The sequence below is a fragment of the Balaenoptera musculus genome, chromosome 16 (genome assembly GCF_009873245.2).
Source record: "Balaenoptera musculus isolate JJ_BM4_2016_0621 chromosome 16, mBalMus1.pri.v3, whole genome shotgun sequence".
NCBI classification, from domain to species: Eukaryota; Metazoa; Chordata; class Mammalia; order Artiodactyla; family Balaenopteridae; genus Balaenoptera; species Balaenoptera musculus.
This window is the reverse complement of record NC_045800.1, coordinates 25925154-25942907: the sequence shown is the minus strand read 5'-3', so window position 1 is coordinate 25942907 and position 17754 is coordinate 25925154. Positions and strand designations below refer to the sequence as shown.

The window sequence follows — 17754 nt, the reverse complement described above, 5'->3', positions numbered from 1 at the left end:
CTCAAGGAGCTTCCAGTTCAGTTTAGACAAACACACAAATAATTACAGCAGAAGATGGGAGGCAATTATGTCATGTGAGTACTACAAAGGCTGTGGGGAGGAGGAGGAGAGTTCATGAGAGGGAAGGATCACTTTACATTGGAAATATCAGGGAAGGCTTCACGGAGGAGGCAGCATTTGAGCCTTAAGGATTTCAATAGCTGAAGTGGGGGCACAGGAAAAAATTCCAAGGAATTTTAAAGGAATTTCTTGAGCATGCACATGGCAGGCACTGTGATACCCACTTTGTATACATAATCTCATTTAAACCTCACAGTAGTCTCATGAGAGAGAGGTCAAGGGTTCTCAAACCTAAATTCAATGGGTCTGGGGTAATGCCTGGGAATCTGAATTTAAGTTCCCAGGTACTTCTAATGAGCAGTCAGGTTTGGAGACCCCTCAGGTGGATGGTTTTATTGAAATTTTACAGATGAAGAGACTAAGGTTCAGCAAATAATAGCAACTTGTTCAGAGTCCCATGGCTAGGAAGAACCGTGATGCAAAACTAGAGCTTTTATGGAGAGAACTTTATCACAAGGCTCCCTGCCTCTGGTAGGCATCATACCTAAAAAAGAATTTATGAGGGAAGAGCAGAGGCCAAAGACTAAGTCCTTGAAACCCAGGAGAGTAGTGAGCACTGCCAAATGCAGAGGCCACAGAGGATGTGGCATGAGGGAGAACCTGGGGATAACTGAACAGTGTGTCTGCCTGAGTCTGACATTACAGGAAGATGAATACACACCCCTTGCATAGGGCAGGGCACTCCCTCAGGAGATCCGGCCAGCTGGAAGGAGTTGTGGTTTGAGACTCAGCCAAGATCACTCCTTGGTAGTACAGCTTTGTGCTAAAATGATTAAAGCCAAACATCTGGGCCTACGGAGTGGTATGCCAAGAAAGGGGAGGCAGGGAGACACAAGTCTCACTGGGGAATCTCAGTATGGAATCTCAGGTAAGCTATTCAGAAATTGCAAAATGAGCCCACTTTAGATTTTCCAGGGCCACTACCCCTTTGATGGATTATTCAGGTCTTTTGCCTCACCTTCTGCTCTATGTGTGTTTTGCCTTTGGATTACTGCTTCTATTGGAGGATGGAAAGAAAAAGAAAGGTGAAACTCCAACTAGGACATTTTGCTGATTTTTGGTAGTCCTGATAACATGGTTAAAATGAGATCGGAACAACAGCCCAGATGTAAGATCTTCTAATTATCTGTGGTTGTTTCCACTTAGCCACACTCATGTCGGTCCCTGGTAGCACAGTCAAGTGGGCTGTATTCTCACTCCCAAGGGGAAGCCTGGAGGCCTGTGCAAGGATACTGTGGACAGTTCCATCACAAAACCCAACTCATTTGCCGTTGATGGTAGATGCAAAGCAATGTCTGTTACTTGAAAGAGGACAATGATGACAATAACCCCTTATACCTGCACAAAGCAACTTCACATGCATCAACTCAGCTTTTTATGACCTTGGCGAGGTAGGCGTTGTTATCCCCGCATGCTTAGGAAGTGGCAGGAGCCACAATTCAAACCCATCACCTCTGATTCTTTGAATTACAAACCAGCCTGCTACTTTGTTATTGGCCAAAACTTTTCTGAAGCCTACTTAGCCTTACTCTGGCTGCATGGAAATTAATAAGACTTCAAGAGTCTCACTTTTCTAAGAAGTAGAACTATGCAGTGAGGAAAGAATGTATGTTTGCTTGCTAGTGACCTTATGCAGAGTGCTGCAGCTAAGCCTTGGTTTCTTATCTGTAAGATGGGGGTAAGGGCTACCTTGAAAAGTGGCCAGAAGGAGGTAAACCTGTGCAAAATTCCTGGCACAAAGGCTGGCAGAGAATATTCATTCTGTGATGTTAGCACTCTTCCATCCTTCACATCACCAGGAATTTCTGAGCCCACTGAACTCAGCATTGAGTCCCTCCAGCTCAGGTCTTGGTCTCTGATGAGGAACCACAGAGACAGGCTGTGGCAGGGCCTGACCATCTTACATGACATAAAGCACAAAGCCAAGAATATGCTCCAAAGTCCCATAGGCCTCTATTCCCCCCTTCCTTTAGTGGCCTGTCTCAGGTAATATTTCCTCCATGAAAGTAAAACTTATTCTAGAACTACATCCTTGAGATTCCAAGATCAAGAAAGGCCTTCAGTTTGGAATTCTGGAATCTACTAAAAAGTTCTTCATCCTCACTCTTCAAAGCCATAGCCACATCCTGAGAGATTATAAGTTTGAAGGTCCCACCCGACCTCCTCCCAGCCTTCATCTTTACAGATCCCATTCTTGGAAATCCACCACTGTGTAGTGAAGGAGGCCAGCTCAGTCATCAGCACTCTTCCCCACTTTTGGAGTTTAATCTGTTTGCAGGGACCTCTTTTGTCCAAAGACAGATCTCCACAAGAAGGGGTCCTCCCTAAACCAGATGAACATTTACACAGACTGAAATCTCAAATGCCTACAGGGCCAGACAGGTAAAGTAGATGAATTAAGAAGGTGGACGTTATTCAACGGAGAGTGGTGGGCGACTGTGGTGAACAGGAGAGCACGCTTAAACAATTGGCAGGCGCACCTCAGCTCTGTCGATCGTGGCCATCCCAGCTCTTTCCTCCGCTTCTCTCCACTCTCTGCAACTCAGGCCCACTCTCTTTACCTTCCTCCCCTCTCTTCCTGGGCGTCGCAGGCTTTCAGCACAGCCACCCAACCCCGGGCGCTCCGGAGAGCTGCAGAGGAACAGCTGATGAGATGCTCTCTGACGTAGACCCACTTCTCCCCTGGGAACCCCAAGCGGGCACTGGGAGGGGCCAAAGCCGCGCCCTGAGGGTCCACACTCTGTCTGGAAAAACAGGGCCTCACGCTCGGGAGCTCCAGGGTGGCGATGAGCGTACAGTATACCTCCCAGAAAACACTAACCTCCCAGTGGATTAAAGGGGGCAAGGAAGACAGGGGCAAGGGACGCGATGGAGCCGTGTGGTTTCCGGATGGGAAACCCCCATCGTTTAGGCACCCTTCCGCACAAGTCACTTCCAAACCAGACAACTCTCGGGGACGGACGCTTCAGACAGGCGGTGGCTCCTACGCAAATGGCTCTGTCCCCGCGCCCTCGGTCCATGGCGCGCGCAGCTGCGGTAGTCACTGCGCTTCCCCGCCCCCGCTCCTGGATGCCCCCCTTCCCTCTCTCCGCCAGACCCGGAGCAGGAGCTCCGCCCCCAACGCGCCGCCCCAGGCCTCCACCCTCCACCCCACGCCTTAAAATCCGCTGCACACCGCTCCACCGCATCCCGTCTGGCTCACCTCTCGTCTCCTCGTCAGCTCCAGCCGCAGCCGCTCTCCCGGTCCTGGTCCCGGCACCATGAGCTTCGGCTCGGAGCACTACCTGGGCGCCGCCTCCTCCTACCGCAAGGTGTTCGGAGACGGCTCGCGCCTGTCCTCGCGCCTCTCCGGGGCCGGCGGCGCGGGTAGCTTCCGCTCGCAGTCGCTGTCCCGCTGCAATGTGGCCTCCTCGGCTGCCTGCTCCTCGGCCTCGTCGCTCGGCCTGGGCCTGGCCTACCGCCGGTCTCCGGCGTCCGACGGGCTGGACCTGAGTCAGGCGGCGGCGCGCACCAACGAGTACAAGATCATCCGCACTAACGAGAAGGAGCAGCTTCAGGGCCTCAACGACCGCTTTGCCATGTTCATCGAGAAGGTGCACCAGCTGGAGACGCAGAACCGCGCGCTCGAGGCCGAGCTGGCCGCGCTGCGGCAGCGCCACGCCGAGCCGTCGCGCCTCGGCGAGCTCTTCCAGCGCGAGCTGCGCGAGCTGCGCGCGCAGCTGGAGGAGGCGAGCTCGGCGCGCTCGCAGGCCCTGCTGGAGCGCGACGGGCTGGCGGAGGAGGTGCAGCGGCTACGGGCGCGCTGCGAGGAGGAGAGCCGGGGCCGCGAAGGGGCCGAGCGCGCCCTGAAGGCGCAGCAGCGCGACGTGGACGGCGCCACGCTGGCCCGCCTGGATCTGGAGAAGAAGGTGGAGTCGCTGCTGGACGAGCTGGCCTTCGTGCGCCAGGTGCACGACGAGGAGGTGGCCGAGCTACTGGCCACGCTGCAGGCGTCGTCGCAGGCCGCGGCCGAGGTGGACGTGGCTGTGGCTAAACCAGACCTGAGTTCGGCGCTGAGGGAGATCCGCGCCCAGTATGAGTCCCTGGCCGCCAAGAACCTGCAGTCAGCTGAGGAGTGGTACAAGTCCAAGTTTGCCAACCTGAACGAGCAGGCGGCGCGCAGCACCGAGGCCATCCGGGCCAGCCGCGAGGAGATTCACGAGTACCGGCGCCAGCTGCAGGCACGCACCATCGAGATCGAGGGGCTGCGCGGGGCCAACGAGTCCTTGGAGAGGCAGATCCTGGAGCTGGAGGAGCGGCACAGTGCCGAGGTGGCCAGCTACCAGGTAAAGGTTGGAACGCTGCGTAGGGAGGGGAGTCCTGTTCTCTCCCGCGCATACTTCCCGCACAGTTGGGGCCCTAGAAACCAAGGGGAGGATAAGGGTGGGGACAGAAAGAGCCCCGCCTGGAGGCATTAGCAAACAAAAAGCCCTGGAGCCTCTCTCGCTAATTTTAGGGGCTTGGACGCCGTCTTTCCCTGCCCCTCACTTAACGTCCCTGCCCAAGCCCTTCTAACAAAGAAGCCCTCAAGCTTCTGTTCTTCGGAGTCTTAATATCTACCTCATGCCTCCCTGTCAGCAAGTGGGCATAAACACGCTGGCGACCTGAAGAACAGCACCCACCCAAAGTAGGAGTGAGCCCAGCGGGGGTGGGTCACAGCCTCTCCATGGCTGGTGGTGCTGTTTCCGCTGTCTGGCTTGTTTGATTGACTTTGAAAGGCTTTCTGTGCGCCCTGGAAATAGTTCTGCCCTTGGGTTGGGGGAAGAATGAGGTACTAAACTGGGAAGGGTTCTATCCCATTGTCTTGACTTTTGCCCTCAAAGGAGTAGAGATTGGGAGCCAACAAGATGAGTGATTGGGCTGGTAATAACCGCTCTGCTCTGTCCTCCCCCAACACACATACACGGTTCCCTCCTCGACCGAGTAATGTTACTTCTTCCTAAAGAAAGCTTTGCAGCCGTTAGCAAATGAGAGCGGTCGGTCGCTGTCCTCGGTGCTGATCTCTAGTTCTTTCCATCTCAGAATTTCCCTCCTGTCTCATGTCCCAGTTATGAGTCTCTAGGCAATTAACTGCTTTGATTTTTTTTTTCTCTTCTGCAACACCAACACATCAGTCTTGGCTACCTGCAATCAAAAAGGTCACCTCGTGGACAGCATCAATTTTCGCTTTCATGGATGGCTTAGCACTTAACAAAAACCACTTAATCTGCTCAGAAACAGTGAAGTCCCACTCGAAAATGCCCATTTCCTTAACATTTTTCCATCCTAAGTGCATGTGATAAATCACAGAGATGGGTTCATCTTTGTTATAGGTCACTTATTTTTTTTCCGTCTTTGCCTGTCCTCTAAGCCCCTGTGAAGGTATCGATTGGCTCTTTCCTCCTTTTCTCTCCAAACAAAGGCCACTGCATCTTCAGTTTTACCACATAGAACATTCTGGGCTTATGACCACAAAGGACACAGAGGCAGGAGAAAAGTGTAGAAAAGAATCTAAATAGTGTGGTTCAGTTTCACGGTGCAATAAAAATTCCATGGGATAGAATGCTAATAATTTGGAAACTTGCAATAATTCATTCTAGCCAAGATCAAAGTTTACATTTGATAAAATTAATGGGGTTTGGGGACATTAATAAAATACAATCAAGAAAGGAGTGAAACCTCAAAATGCTAGTTGAGTCTGGAGCTATTGATGTGCAGTATTTGCTGTTCATTATAAATTACTCCCTTTGATAAAGGAAGGAAGCTTGCTTAGACCATTTGTTTTGGTGTTTGGAATTACAGTAATATTCAAATACTTCTGTTCCACTTCAATATCTGTAACTTGAACTTTTCACTATATGGCCTAGGTCCCAGATGGCCTGAACTAATCACATTTAGTTAATTGAGACTTCATGTTTTCTTCTAGAAGCTTCAAAGGATGAGTTAGGTGGTCTTCTGGAGGGCTAGCCCAGCATTTCTCTAAAAAGGATAACTTACGCACAACCGCCATCTGAATTGGGCTTTGCCATGTCCTCTGTTTGCTCATTATAGCCCCTGTATTCTGAGAGGTAGTGACAGTATTGTCTGGCTTGTTTTGTTTGCTTTAAAAGGCTTTCAGCGTTAGACAATAGTAGGGTCATGGAGATGTAGTCTGCAGAAAACAAAAAACAACAGAAACTGCAGCTTCTGCAGCTCTGCAGTGCTGCCCCCATCAGCTTTAGCCTCAGAGCCTCAGTGGACCTGCTTTGAATGGAAGAGAAGATCAGACAACATATATACATATATATATGTATATAAGTATATATATGTGTGTATATATATATGTGTATATATATGTGTGTGTGTGTATATATATATATATCCTACCTACCTTTTAGGACCTAAGGCTGAGGTGGGGCTCACATCTTCACCTGGGGATCCTGAAGTCCTGAAGCCACAAGGGAGTCCTCGGGCTATTCTCTGTAACAGTCTTAGCAGTGCTGACTGAGATGAAAAGCCTCCTCCACAGTGAGATTCAGCCATTGTTTCCTTGCCCTCTAACCCCATCCCCCTCCCCTTTCACTGCAGTAATGGAGGCTGTTCTTTCTTCTGCTTCAGAGGTTAGTGCTAGGCTCATCTTCCTTGCAAGTTTGGCACCCTCTTCATGGCAGAGGAGGGCCCCATTAAAGTCACGTTTTCCCTGCTCCTGAGAGCTAACAGCCTATTTGAGGAAAGAAAGCTTATCACACTTTTGAAAGGGTGACGAATGATTCAAGGTGACATCGTAAGTATACAGTGGTGTATGAGAGAGCCTGAATCAGGTAACAGGAAAAATTATGAGGAGTTGGGGCTGTTGTCCTCAGAAGCCAAACAGAGCCACCCTCTTTAGCTGAAGGCTTTCCATTTCTGACACAGGGTGATTCTGGTTCCTGCATAGCTGCTTCACCACCATTAGAGTCCTTGCTCTGCCAAAGATGTCTAAGGACATTTTTGCAGGGTACTGGGGGCCCTGGCCCTATACTATGGTCAGTCTTGGAAAGCTGAAGCTTTCCTTGAAAGACCTTGCTGAACAATCAAGATCACACCATTAGTTAATGCTCTCCAGGGAGATGAGCCAAGTCTGCCCTCCTCTCTCCAGTATGAGATTGGAATGCAGCCTAATTAAATAGGAGGAAGGGGCTGGCCCCTTGGAGATTAGGGGTGGCAGTGGCTGAGTAAAAATCTATAGCTTGATAGATCCATTTCTGAAATTAGAATTCAAGAAAAAAGCTTCATTTGGTCCCTCTCTTTTTTTTTTTCAACTCTTCCATGTGCTTTTTGCTTTCTTTTGTTCTGTTTTTGCCCCTCTACCTCACTGTATTATTGTCACCTGGGCCATCCTTATAGAGCCTTTACAGAAAAAAACCCTAGTGTTTCCTAAACCCATTGACCCACCAAGGTTACTTGGGCGCTTAACAGAAAGATTCTCAGGCCCACTCCCAAAGATATGGATTCATCAGTTTGCAGGTGGGGCCCAGGAATATGCAATTTCAATTAAAGCACCGTCATTCCTCAGACTGATTTGGGTGTGCATTGACTTAAACCACATTTCCCAGTGTAAACCAGCCTATAGAAATACATATAATGCAACATTTTAAAGTATGGTAGGAAAAAAAAAAATATGGGATGAAGCAAAGACAGGAGTGAGAAAAGGCAGCACAGTGACCTGTGAGTGTACCATATATAGAAATCCTCTCTCCCCACCTTCATTTATCAGGCAGAGCAGTAATTCTGAACAGCCTCTTTCAATCAGTGAGTGCCGCACTCACTACTGCTCACCTGGCTGAGGGCCCCTCAAAGTGATGAAACCCACAGCACTGTCTGTTGTTCCTGTGCTCCACTGCAGGTGCTGGCGTGGCCAGTTCTCTCTCTTACTCCCAGCCCACATCCTTCCTTCCGGCCCTGAGGAAGATGCTCAGCACTTGGTTTAGCCCTTCCAGGAGAGACCCCCGCAGGAGCTGGGAGTGCCTCTCTCCCACTCCCTCAGGCTAATCCAGCAGTAGCTGCGTGGTTGGGGGAGGGAGCAGACTGCAGCGCTCTGCTCACATTTCCAGCTGGAGGCCATCTTTGGCAGGGCTTTTGAAGGGCAATGCAAGACAGCCTGGTGTGGGGAAGAGAGCGCAAACAAGGAGACTGGACATTGAGGAGCAGTGGTCAGCAGTCAGCACAGTTCCTTCTAACAGGAGCAGAGTCGTGCTTTTTGTCTACACTGATCCATAAAATAGACGTGTGAAATGTGTAACAGAAAAGTTTAAGGAAGTTTCATCTATCTGGAACTCAGGTCCCCAACAACCTCTTATTCAGAAAACACAGCTGTGAAACAAAAATAATTTTTTTTAAAAGGACCTAATTAACCTGCTGATGTGACAAAACATCTATCTCTAAATCACATATTGGGAAGTTGGCCCTTCTGCTGCCCCCAGCCTGTTTATTGTTAACTTTACATGATTCTAAAGTACTTTGCTATTTGGATTTCAAACCTGCAGCAAGATAAAGAAGAGGAACCACTGGAGTCAGGCATTGCCAAGAATGAGTAGAAACAGATCAGTTAAACTTTCAGGACAAAGAAAACCAATACGTAGCAAACACTAACTCAAACACTGCTCTATGAATTGGGAGATTGGGATTGACATATATACACTAATATGTATAAAATAGATAACTAATAAGAACCTGCTATATAAAAAATAATAAAATTTTAAAAATTTTTTTAAAAATTAAAAACTAAAAAAAAATACTGCTCTAAGGGGCCATTTAGGGTAGAAATAAACAGTCTGATATATCTTAGTTGACCTAAAAGATAAATCACATCACAGAATTATAGAAAAATAATTGATCATTATCTTAATCCTTAGTTGCTGAGAAAGGTTGCATTATGTTTAGTGTCCTAGGTAAGAGTACTACAAACCACTTTAGAAAGGTTTTTATTTAAAATTGTGATTTTTAAAAAATCTGTTACGGAGATGTACATCTTTGTGAAAAACAAACAAAAAATAATAATCTGGTGCTTTAAGGGGTTTGCCTCCAACTCTCCAATATTAAAATTTTATTTTACGTTGCCTTCCTTAGTTATCTAAAGGGTTGTAGGGAGGGCTCGTGATTAATTTGTCCATATCATTAAAAAGGTAGAGAGTCACGTGGTATGATATTAACAATAATAAAAATCACTAACATTTATTGTGCATTCCTAGGTGCCAAATGCTGTTCTAATGCCTATTATCTAATTTAACAGATAATGGATTCATCACATAATAATGTGAGGTGCATTAAATTGGCATCCTAACTTGAGGATCTCAGAACACCTCAGAAAATAATAAACACTGTAATTTCCCATATACAGAAATGGAAGTTTCAAAGAAACTAAAATATAGAAAACTGACTGAGGTATGTTAGATGTTTGTGGCAGGGCAAGAAATGCAACCCAAAGATACTGATGAAATCCTCTTTTTTTCCTCATATAACATTTCTCTTGCTCCTTTGCATAATGAGTATGCTCCCTCCTCTTTCTCCTTTTTCCTTCACCCTAGACTCTTTTCCCCCTTACCACAATAATATTGATTTTCTTACCTCTAATGAGTCACTAGCAGACTTGCTTGTAGGCTAGTTTAACCTCAAATATAGCAACCATCCAGTAAAATTTCTTGGTAAAACTCCTTTTAAACTCTCATGATCTCTTAACACACTTTGGACTATTTTCATCACTGTCCAGTGTATTATGTGTTTTCCCCACTGCTTATCATCCCTTGCTCTGTACCCATCAGTTAATTGAGTTTCTTCTTTGTGGTATTCCTGTCACTATTTATAGAACAGGTAGGTGGTATGAATTTTTGGTCTTTCTGCAGATTCTCTTGATTTGGAAGTTTGCACCCCCAGTGTATCAGCCCTGCCTTTCACCATCGCTTCAACATCCCCACAAGGGAAGTTCAAAGGGTTCCTCAGCACTTACTTTCCTGAGGTTTCTGATATGTTTATCTGCAACACTATTTCATAAAAATAACTCTCAGTCACTGTGCTCTTCATGTTGACAGAGTTGCAACTGAATTATATAAATTATTTGCTCAGAATAAGAAAACAAATGCTTATGTAGCATCATTCATTCATTCAACAGTCATTCATTGAGCATCTACAGTGTGCATTGTGCTAGGCTGTGGGCTTCCAGGGGTGAACTAGACAGAAGGGGTCCAGGTTTCCATGTAAATTACATCCTGGTGCAATAGTTCTCTAATAGTGACTCACCCTCCAGGGAACATTTAGCAGTGTCTGGAGACATTGTTGGTTATCACAACTGGGAGGGAGAGCACGTGCTACTGGCATCTAGTGGATAGAGGTCAGGGATGCTGCTAAAAATCCTACGTTCATAGGACAACCCCCCACAACAAGGAATTACGTAGATAATGATAAGAGCTAAAAAGCAGAGTGGGAACTTCCCTGGTGGCGCAGTGGTTAAGAATCCGCCTGCCAATGCAGGGGACACGGGTTAGATCCCTGGTCCGGGAAGATCCCACATGCCGCGGAACAACTAAGCCCGTGCGCCAGAACTACTGAGCCTGCGCTCTAGAGCCCGCGAGCCACAACTACTGAGCCCGCATGGTGCAACTACTGAAGCCCACGCGCCTAGAGCCGGCGCTCCGCAACAAGAGAAGGCACCGCAATGAGAAGCCCGCACACCGCAACGAAGAGCAGCCCCCGCTTGCCACAACTAGAGAAAGCCCGTGCACAGCAATGAAGACCCAATGCAGCCAAAAATAAATAAATAAATCTATTTTTTAAATATAATAAATAAATAAATAAAAAGCAGAGTGGCCAGTTTCAAGTGGGGGCTTTTTTCTAATTTGTCTTCCCACTGGAGGTGCCTTTTTCTAATTTACACAAAGTTCCTTCATGGGCTAGCAGCTGCCCTGGTTTAAGGTAAAATCACGTGCTAGATCAGTGTGGAAAGGGTACTTAAACTGGATGCTGAGGAAGACCTGTCTTAGTAAAGGGCATTTGAACTGAATCTAGTATGACATGAAGTCAGTCATGTGAAGACCCACCACAGAGCATTCCACACAGAGGAAATAGCTAGCCTAAAGGGCCTGGGATAGCAATGAACTTGGTAAGTTTAAGGAGCAAAAGAGAAGGCCAAGGTAGCTGAAACACATTGAGCAAGGGGAAAAGTATAGGCCATGCTGAGGAGTTTGGACTTAATTCCAAAGCTGTTGGAGGGTTTTAGGAAGATGAGCAATAGGATCTACTGTGCTTTTAAAAGATCCTCTGGTTTCTCAAGAATCACAGATTTAAAGCTATTTTTCTTCTGTGCCTGGGTTTGCACCTGGAGGAACTTAAAGCAAAAGTATTATATGAACTTAGTTTCTTTTTTAAAAAATATTATAGGGACTTCCCTGGTGGCACAGTGGTTAAGAATCCACCTGCCAATGCAGGGAACACGGGTTCAAGCCCTGGTCCAGGAAGATCTCACATGCTGCGGAGCAACTAAGCCCATGCGCTACAACTACAGAGCCTGCGCTCTAGAGCCCGCAAGCCACAACTACTGAGCCATGTGCCACAACTACTGAGCCCACAAGCCTAGAGTCTGTGCACCACAATGAAGTGTAGCCCCCACTCACTGCAACTAGAGAAAGCTCGTGCGCAGCAACGAAGACCCAATGCAGCCAAAAATAAATAAATACATAAATTTAAAAAAAAATTATAATTTCCATCTGCCATTTGGATTAAAAAAAAAATCCCTTGGAGTGTTTATGCTTCCTCCCTATCTGTCATGTAAAATGCTTTCAGTAAAGTGATTGAGTAGCAGACTTTCAGGAAACCATCAAAACAAATGGAGGCAGAGAAGACTTGCCATCCCCTCTGTGCTCTCCACAGTTGGAATTTTCTGAATCTAAGCTCCTAACCTGAGCCTTTGGTTTTGGAAAGTACATGTAACTGAGTGATTCAGCAGTAATACAACAAGCAAGGGAGGGACGGTAAGTAAGTAAAAAATAAATATTTCTCCAGTATTCAGTTTAGAACCGTGTGCTCTGTGGTAGAAATGTATCCAAATCTCTTGGGGACCTTTATGAAAAAATGCAGATGCTGGGACCCCACCCTAGAACAAATGAATCAGAATCTGGGCTGGGGGACAGGTCTGGATTCTTAATGTGTAGGCAGGGTTGAGAATCCTTGCTTTCTCAATCTCAGTCTCAGTCTCCATGAATGTCAGCTGGTTTGGCCTAAATATGTTGGACATGCGTTGCTTTTCAGGATAATATTGGGCAGCTGGAGAATGATCTGAGGAACACCAAGAGTGAGATGGCCCGCCACCTTCGGGAATACCAGGACTTGCTCAATGTCAAAATGGCTCTTGACATTGAGATAGCAGCTTACAGGTATGTCACAGGGCATGCTCACCCAAGCAGATCCCATCACCTGGGGCATCTCTACCCAAATAAGTGGTTTTAGTCTCTCTGATTTCTGATAGGTGAGGGGGGGTTAAGGAAAGGCATCACAGGCTCCTTCCAGGTGAGCTGACCCTGATGTCCCTCGACTTGGTTATATCCCAGCTCCACCTTACTAGGCCTGGAGTAGTCTACCTACCTCTGCAAGGATTTAAGGGGATAAAGTGAGTGCACAGAGGTTGAAATAAAATCTATCAGACTCTAACTTTAAAAATGGGGTTCATATAACATAGAAAGTCCCAATAGGTGAGGTATCCCCCTGGATTCCTACTCAAGCAATATGTAAGTGAACATTTACCTCTAAAAAAAATAAATACGGGGTGGGGGTGGTGGTGGTGTGATGAACTGGGAGATTGGGATTGACATGTATACACTAATATGTATAAAATAGATAACTAATAAGAACCTGCTGTATAAAAAAATAAATAAAATAAAATTCAAAATAAATAAATAAATAACAGCAGCTACTATTTTTTGAATGACTGCTGTGTGCCAGGTACTATATTAGATACTGCATATAAATTATCTAGGTATCAAGTCATATTATTCCCATTGTGCAGATGAGAAAACTTGAACCACAGACTGTGCAACATGCTCAAAGTCACAGTGCTGGTAATGGAAGAGCTCAAACTCAACCCCAGATCTGTCTGAGAACTTTTTCTATTTTTCCTTACACTATGTATACTACTTCAAAACAAAGCTCCAAGAGGAGTTGATAGTGTTTTGAGTTTCTGATTTTAAAAAAAATGATAAAAATTATTACAGTTATGAGAAAAAAGGTATTGGGGCCATGCTTTTATGATGCTGTTTAAGCCAGGCTGGGAAAAAGCTTGGTATCTGAAACAGTTTAATTCACTGGTTTCTGTTATTGCTGATTCCATTTCCTTTGTACCCCTACACGTTGAAAAAATACAAATCTCAAGTTCAGGCTGAATTAGGCAATTCCTTTGTGGACTTCTTACCTTCTTATCCCTGTTGCACTTAAGGTGTTAATTAGTAAAATTCTCCTTAGAGCTTTGTAGACTCTTAAGTGCCAAAAATGGGTGTGATGAGACCAAGGGGAGTTGTAGGGTTTTCTTAAATGTATTTGCAAATAGGATAGGTTTCCCCTTGACAGTGCTTTAAACGCAGCTTGTGCTAAAGATTTGTGAGTGTGTGTCTGTGTGTGTGTGAGTGTGTGTTTGAGTGTGTGTGTGCACGTGCCGGATAAAGTCCGGGTCTTTGAGCCTTGAAATTCACTATTTATTGGCCTCAATCTCATGAAGAAACTGCGAAATCTTTCTAATCTTTCTAAAATGAATAGAGGCTGGAGGGTTAAATTCTTTAAAAAAAAAAGTTTCAAGTTGACTTCCTGAGAGTTTTTCTCTGTTGGATTTACAGGAAACTGCTGGAAGGCGAAGAGACACGTTTTAGCACCAGTGGATTAAGCATTTCAGGCCTGAATCCACTTCCCAATCCAAGTTATCTGCTCCCTCCTAGAATCCTCAGTTCTACCACCTCCAAAGTCTCATCCACTGGGCTGTCTCTTAAGAAAGAGGAGGAGGAAGAGGAGGCTTCTAAGGTAGCCGTGAAGAAAACCTCCCAGTTAGGGGAAAGTTTTGAAGAAATATTGGAGGAGACAGTGATATCTGCTAAGAAAACCGAGAAATCAAATATAGAAGAAAACACCATTTCAAGCCAAAAAATATAATTCTGTTGCTTAAAAAAAGTTAATGCTTAAGAGGGGATAATATGCATTTGACTTGTTAAACAGCCTATTCCTGATCCAAAACACCTGTCGCCACTATACAATGTCTTCAAGGCTTCAGTCTCATATTTAGCATTGAATACTTACTTTCTCTAATAAGAAAACCACACCTTAGATTGGAGCAAACAGCAGTCCTAGAGCAATCACAGAGGAGTTATCTAAGAATGCAGCTTTCTCACCTAAACCTTAGGCTTCACAGCAATAGATGATTCAGGTACAGAGGAAGTACAAACTAAGGTACTAAGTCTGTGATCATCATCATTTTGCTGTGAATTGAAATTAAAATCTATATTCGCTCACCATACCCAGCCATTACCCAGCTATTTAATCTCACTCTAGATACCTAAAACATAAGGTCACTGCCAAAGATAAACCCACGGTCCACACCTGACACCACTCTGATAGAACTGTTTCACAAATGATAGGTGTTTGTTTAATGGACTCTTTCCCTCCCATCCCCCCTCAATTCCATATATCCTTTTCTTCCATTCAGAAAAAAGAAGGCTAGTGTAGTATTTATCCCTTTGAAATACATTTTGGTTCTTCTCAAAAGAACTTACCCCCTTTAGCTCTCTCTGCTCAATAGGTAGAACTAGATGCATGCTGACCATTTCTGTGATTTGTGTAGTGACTTCTTCCTGTCCATTTCATGTCCTTCTATTGCTATAGTTTAAAGAAATGGCAGTGATAAGTTTTATGGGTTGCCCCCAACAAATAAAATATTGAAAAAAGTCTCTAGATTTTAGGCTTTTAGCTTATTCAAATCCATTTAATTAGGAAAAAGGAATACTTTATTGAGTGTAGCTTTTCACCTTAACTTTAGAAGCACAGTCCTAGTTAATCCCAAACTGTGATTAAGCTGACCTTAGATTTAGTAGTATAAGCTAGAAGAGGTGAGTATTTGTATGAAGGGGAAAAGCCAAGGTCTCATTTATCCGTGGCAGTTCATTTGTGGTGATAGAGAATTAGCTGTTTCATGCCTTTACCCTTAGACAGAATCCACATATTCCCCTTCCCACTAGTCTAGGTCCTAAGGAGGCCTTGTTTTCACTCTTATGCCTTTTAAGAGTGTTAAGTATAGATTATGTTATCACCAGGACACAATGCTCCTGCCCAAAAGTAAAAGAAGTCACTTGTGGTCAATCAACACCACCAGCAAATATAAAAAAGAAATATTTCTCTTTTCTGAAAGAGTCTTGCCCAAACAGTTTTCCCACTGCTGCATGGTTAGTGGGGTCTCCCTTCCCTGCTGGAGACAAAGAGATACTCAGGCCAGAGAAGGGGCACACATGCTCCTACTCACATGCTAGGAAGTAGATTCTGGGGAGGCCAGTTTTCATCTGCCCAGCTGTGTAGCAGCTGCATTGCCCAGTCTTCCATGTGTGCCAAGTTTGATGCAGAATTAATTCTCTGTTGGAGTCACTTCCACCAGACCTAAAGAGTTGCTATATCTCTGTCACACATCTCCATTAGGAACTCTGTGGTGAAAAGGACATGATGCTTTTACTGAACTTTCTTATCCTAGCACATGCTTCAGTCGTTCAAGGAACTTGAAAGAATACTTTTCTCTTCTTCCTTTCCCTTACTCCACCCCATCTTTACTCCCCACACTTACTGTAAAATGTTAGTAAAATGAGAATTAAAAGTCACATGAATCCCACCAACATGACTTGTGTTTCGTGGTTTCTGCTGCTTTAACTGAGAGAAGCACTGTTTTGGTTCAGTGAGACAGGTGTACCCCCAAGTCATTCAGAAATCATATGTTGTCTGTTTCCTGCATCCACATTTAGTTTCGTTTAATGTTCTTTTGTTTGTTTTTTGTTTTTTCCCTGCCAAGGCCTTGGGGCAGTCTGCAGACTGTCTGGTCTGAAACACATAATGCACTAAGTGGACAGTTCCTGGCAGGAAGTGGGGAAATGAATCAAATGATGAAAGACAGTGTATTCTGTACCTGGATAATAATTTTTTTTTGAATTTTATATTTTTTTAAACAGCAGGTTCTTATTAGTTATCTGTTTTATACATATTAGTGTATATATGTCAATCCCAATCTCCCAGTTCATCCCACCACCACCACCACCACCCCCCCGCTTTCCCCCCTTGGTGTCCATACGTTTGTTCTCTACATCTCTGTCTCTATTTCTGCCTTGCAAACCGGTTCATCTGTAGCATTTTTCTAGATTCCTCATATATGCGTTAATATACAATATTTGTTTTTCTCTTTCTGACTTACTTCACTCTGTATGACAGTCTTTAAGTCCACCCACATCTCTACAAATGACCTAATTTCATTCCTTTTTATGGCTGAGTAATATTCCACTGTATATATGTACCACATCTTCTTTATACATTTGTCTGTTGATGGGCATTTAGGTTGCTTCCATGACCTGACTATTGTAAATAGTGCTGCAATGAACATTGGGTGCATGTGTCTTTTGAATTATGGTTTTTCTCTGGGTATATGCCCAAGTAGTGGGATTGCTGGGTCATATGGTAATTCTATTTTTAGTTTTTTAAGCAACTTCCATACTGTTCTCCATAGTGGCTATATCAATTTACTTCCCACCAACAGTGCAAGAGGGTTCCCTTTTCTCCACACCCTCTCCAGCATTTGTTGTTTGTAGATTGCTGATGATGCCATTCTAACTGGTGTGAGGTGATACCTCATGTAGTTTTCATTTGCATTTCTATAATAATTAGTGATGTTGAGCAGCTTTTCATGTGCTTCTTTGCCATCTGTATGTCTTTCTTTGGAGAAACATCTATTTAGGTCTTCTGCCCATTTTTTGATTGGGTTGTTTGTTTTTGTAATATGAGCTGCATGAGCTGTTTATATATTTTGGAGATTAATCCTTTGTCCATTGATTTGTTTCCAAATATTTTCTCCCACTCTGAAGGTTTTTTCATCTTGTTTATAGTTTCCTTTGCTGTGCAAAGCTTTTAAGTTTCATTAGGTTCCATTTGTTTATTTTTGCTTTTATTTCCATTACTCTAGGAGGTGGGTCAAAAAATATCTTCCTGTGATTTATGTCAAAGAGTGTTCTTCCTATGTTTTCCTCTAAGAGTTTATAGTATCTGGTCTTACATTTAGGTTTCTAATCCTTTGAGTTACTTTTGTGTATGGTGTTAGGGAGTGTTCTAATTTCATTCTTTTACATGTAGCTGTCCAGTTTTCCCAGCACCCACTTATTGAAGAGACTGTCTTCTCCATTGTACATCCTTGCCTCCTTTGTCATAGATTAGTTGACCATAGGTGCGTGGATTTATCTCTGGGCTTTCTATCCTGTTCCACTGATCTATATTTCTGTTTTTGGTGCCAGTACCATATTGTCTTGATTACTGTGCTTTGTAGTATAGTCTGAAGTCAGGAAGTCTGATTCCTCCAAGCTCTGTTTTTTCCCCTCAAGATTGCTTTAG

The 17754-nt window shown here is 44.7% G+C and overlaps 1 protein-coding gene across 1 annotated transcript; it reads left to right on the top strand.

The window, feature by feature from the left end:
• Positions 1-3322: 3322 nt before the first annotated feature.
• On the top strand, positions 3323-16292 carry INA (internexin neuronal intermediate filament protein alpha). The gene is made up of 3 exons (XM_036828130.1): positions 3323-4445; positions 12397-12521; positions 13971-16292. Exons 1-3 carry the CDS (start codon positions 3381-3383, stop codon positions 14278-14280), a joined length of 1500 nt encoding a protein of 499 aa, XP_036684025.1. The 5' UTR covers positions 3323-3380; the 3' UTR covers positions 14281-16292.
• Positions 16293-17754: the final 1462 nt, after the last annotated feature.